The 1,481-nt window shown below is 43.2% G+C and overlaps 1 protein-coding gene across 1 annotated transcript in view; it reads left to right on the top strand.

The window, feature by feature from the left end:
* Positions 1 to 1,481, top strand: part of LOC101849915 (carbonic anhydrase 7) — a gene marked incomplete in the record, with an annotated part of 45,935 nt that overhangs the window by 43,147 nt on the left and 1,307 nt on the right. Inside the window, 1 exon segment of the mRNA XM_005095244.3 lies at positions 1,252 to 1,412. Within this exon segment, the coding sequence (XP_005095301.2) occupies positions 1,252 to 1,412 (161 nt within the window).

Here is a 1,481-nt window from a genome sequence, read left to right as displayed (position 1 = left end):
ACATACACATACATGCTCACATGCATACTCACAGGTACACGTACACATACATACTCACATTCATACACACACACATACACGTACACATACCTGCTCACATGCACATGTTACTTTCATCTTCCTGCCCTTAACTCTTTGCATTTCGTGCAGCAATGGCCTACAGGGCTGCTAACTCTGTATTTACATTTAATTTAATTGTGTGGTTGGTTGGCGGGTGCTCCGGTGTGGTTTGCTTCTTCTTTCCTATCAAATGTCTATCATCCTTATCTCCCCTTATTCTTTTTGTGTTTGTTACTCTTTTGTAACACCTCTAATCTGCGGCACCTATTTGACATTATTTTGTTGCAAGTGCCGTAACTCTTACTAAAACTAAAAACTAAATAGGTCGATTTTAAGCACAAGGGGGCTATCCCGAAAAATGCGGTTTTGAGAAAATCGAAGGTAAAGTGTTTGCCCCTTGTTCAGTTTCATTAAAAAACAAGCTATAACCAAACAAATACACTCACCAATGAAACCAAACTTCTCCTATAGGTAGGGCAATGACCACTTTTGGTGTAGGTCAAGATTTCTGGAAACCCCCGAAATCTGGGTAAGCCCACTTGTCCTTAAAAGCGACCAATCGATTGCGGTACAGAGTTCCGTCATATTATCATTCAGTCAGGGCGCTGGAAAAACCCGTTGCACTCATATTTACCCCGCCATATCTCCTTACTAGTTTGTCTCCATGGTATAGTATCCCAATAACTATTTCTTTTGTTACCTCAATACTCTACTGAATTTCATTTTCACCCAAGCACCCCCTCCTCAGGCAGTCCCATCAACGTGCTGCTTGAGAACAAGGGATTGGAGAGAGGGTTGGTGGTGGTCATATATCTTCTTTAACGATTTATATTATGATAATATAATAACATTTTCAAGCTTTTTTGTCAGAGCCAGCTGGCAACCCTGATTATTATAACGCACCCTTTCAAACATAATAGCTCTATATTTCGACTTTTTCATTAAAGCGGATCATTTTGTACCCTGTTACAGAGGGCAATATTATATTTCATTAGAGAAGGAAAATTGGATCCTATCACCCCTTCGTCTTTGGATTCAAACCCCAAACCTCTGCAAGTTGGTCAAACTGGTCAGCCTAATATTATATTGTCAGGGTCCAACCTACTTCTATCTTCTCTCCTTCTCTTCTTCCTCTTCCTTGATCTCGGGAATACCTTCACTCACTCTCGCCTCGTCCTATCGTCCCCCCAGACCAGCACATGGTGATCCCAACCTTCCCTCTGATGGATCTGCTGCCCTCAGGGGAGCGAACCGACTACTACCGCTACTACGGCAGTCTGACTACCCCGCCCTGCTATGAGACCGTGATCTGGTCTGTGGCTACGGAGCCCATCATCATCTCTGAGGATCAGGTAAATGGACTGTGTGTGTGAGGAGAGAGGGGGGGAGTGTAAATGTGTGTGTATGTGTGTGTGTGTGTG

This window comes from Aplysia californica, unplaced genomic scaffold (assembly GCF_000002075.1).
Source record: "Aplysia californica isolate F4 #8 unplaced genomic scaffold, AplCal3.0 scaffold00098, whole genome shotgun sequence".
Taxonomy (NCBI): domain Eukaryota; kingdom Metazoa; phylum Mollusca; class Gastropoda; order Aplysiida; family Aplysiidae; genus Aplysia; species Aplysia californica.
The sequence above is the reverse complement of the archived record's forward strand: the minus strand, read 5'-3'. Positions and strand labels throughout refer to the sequence as shown.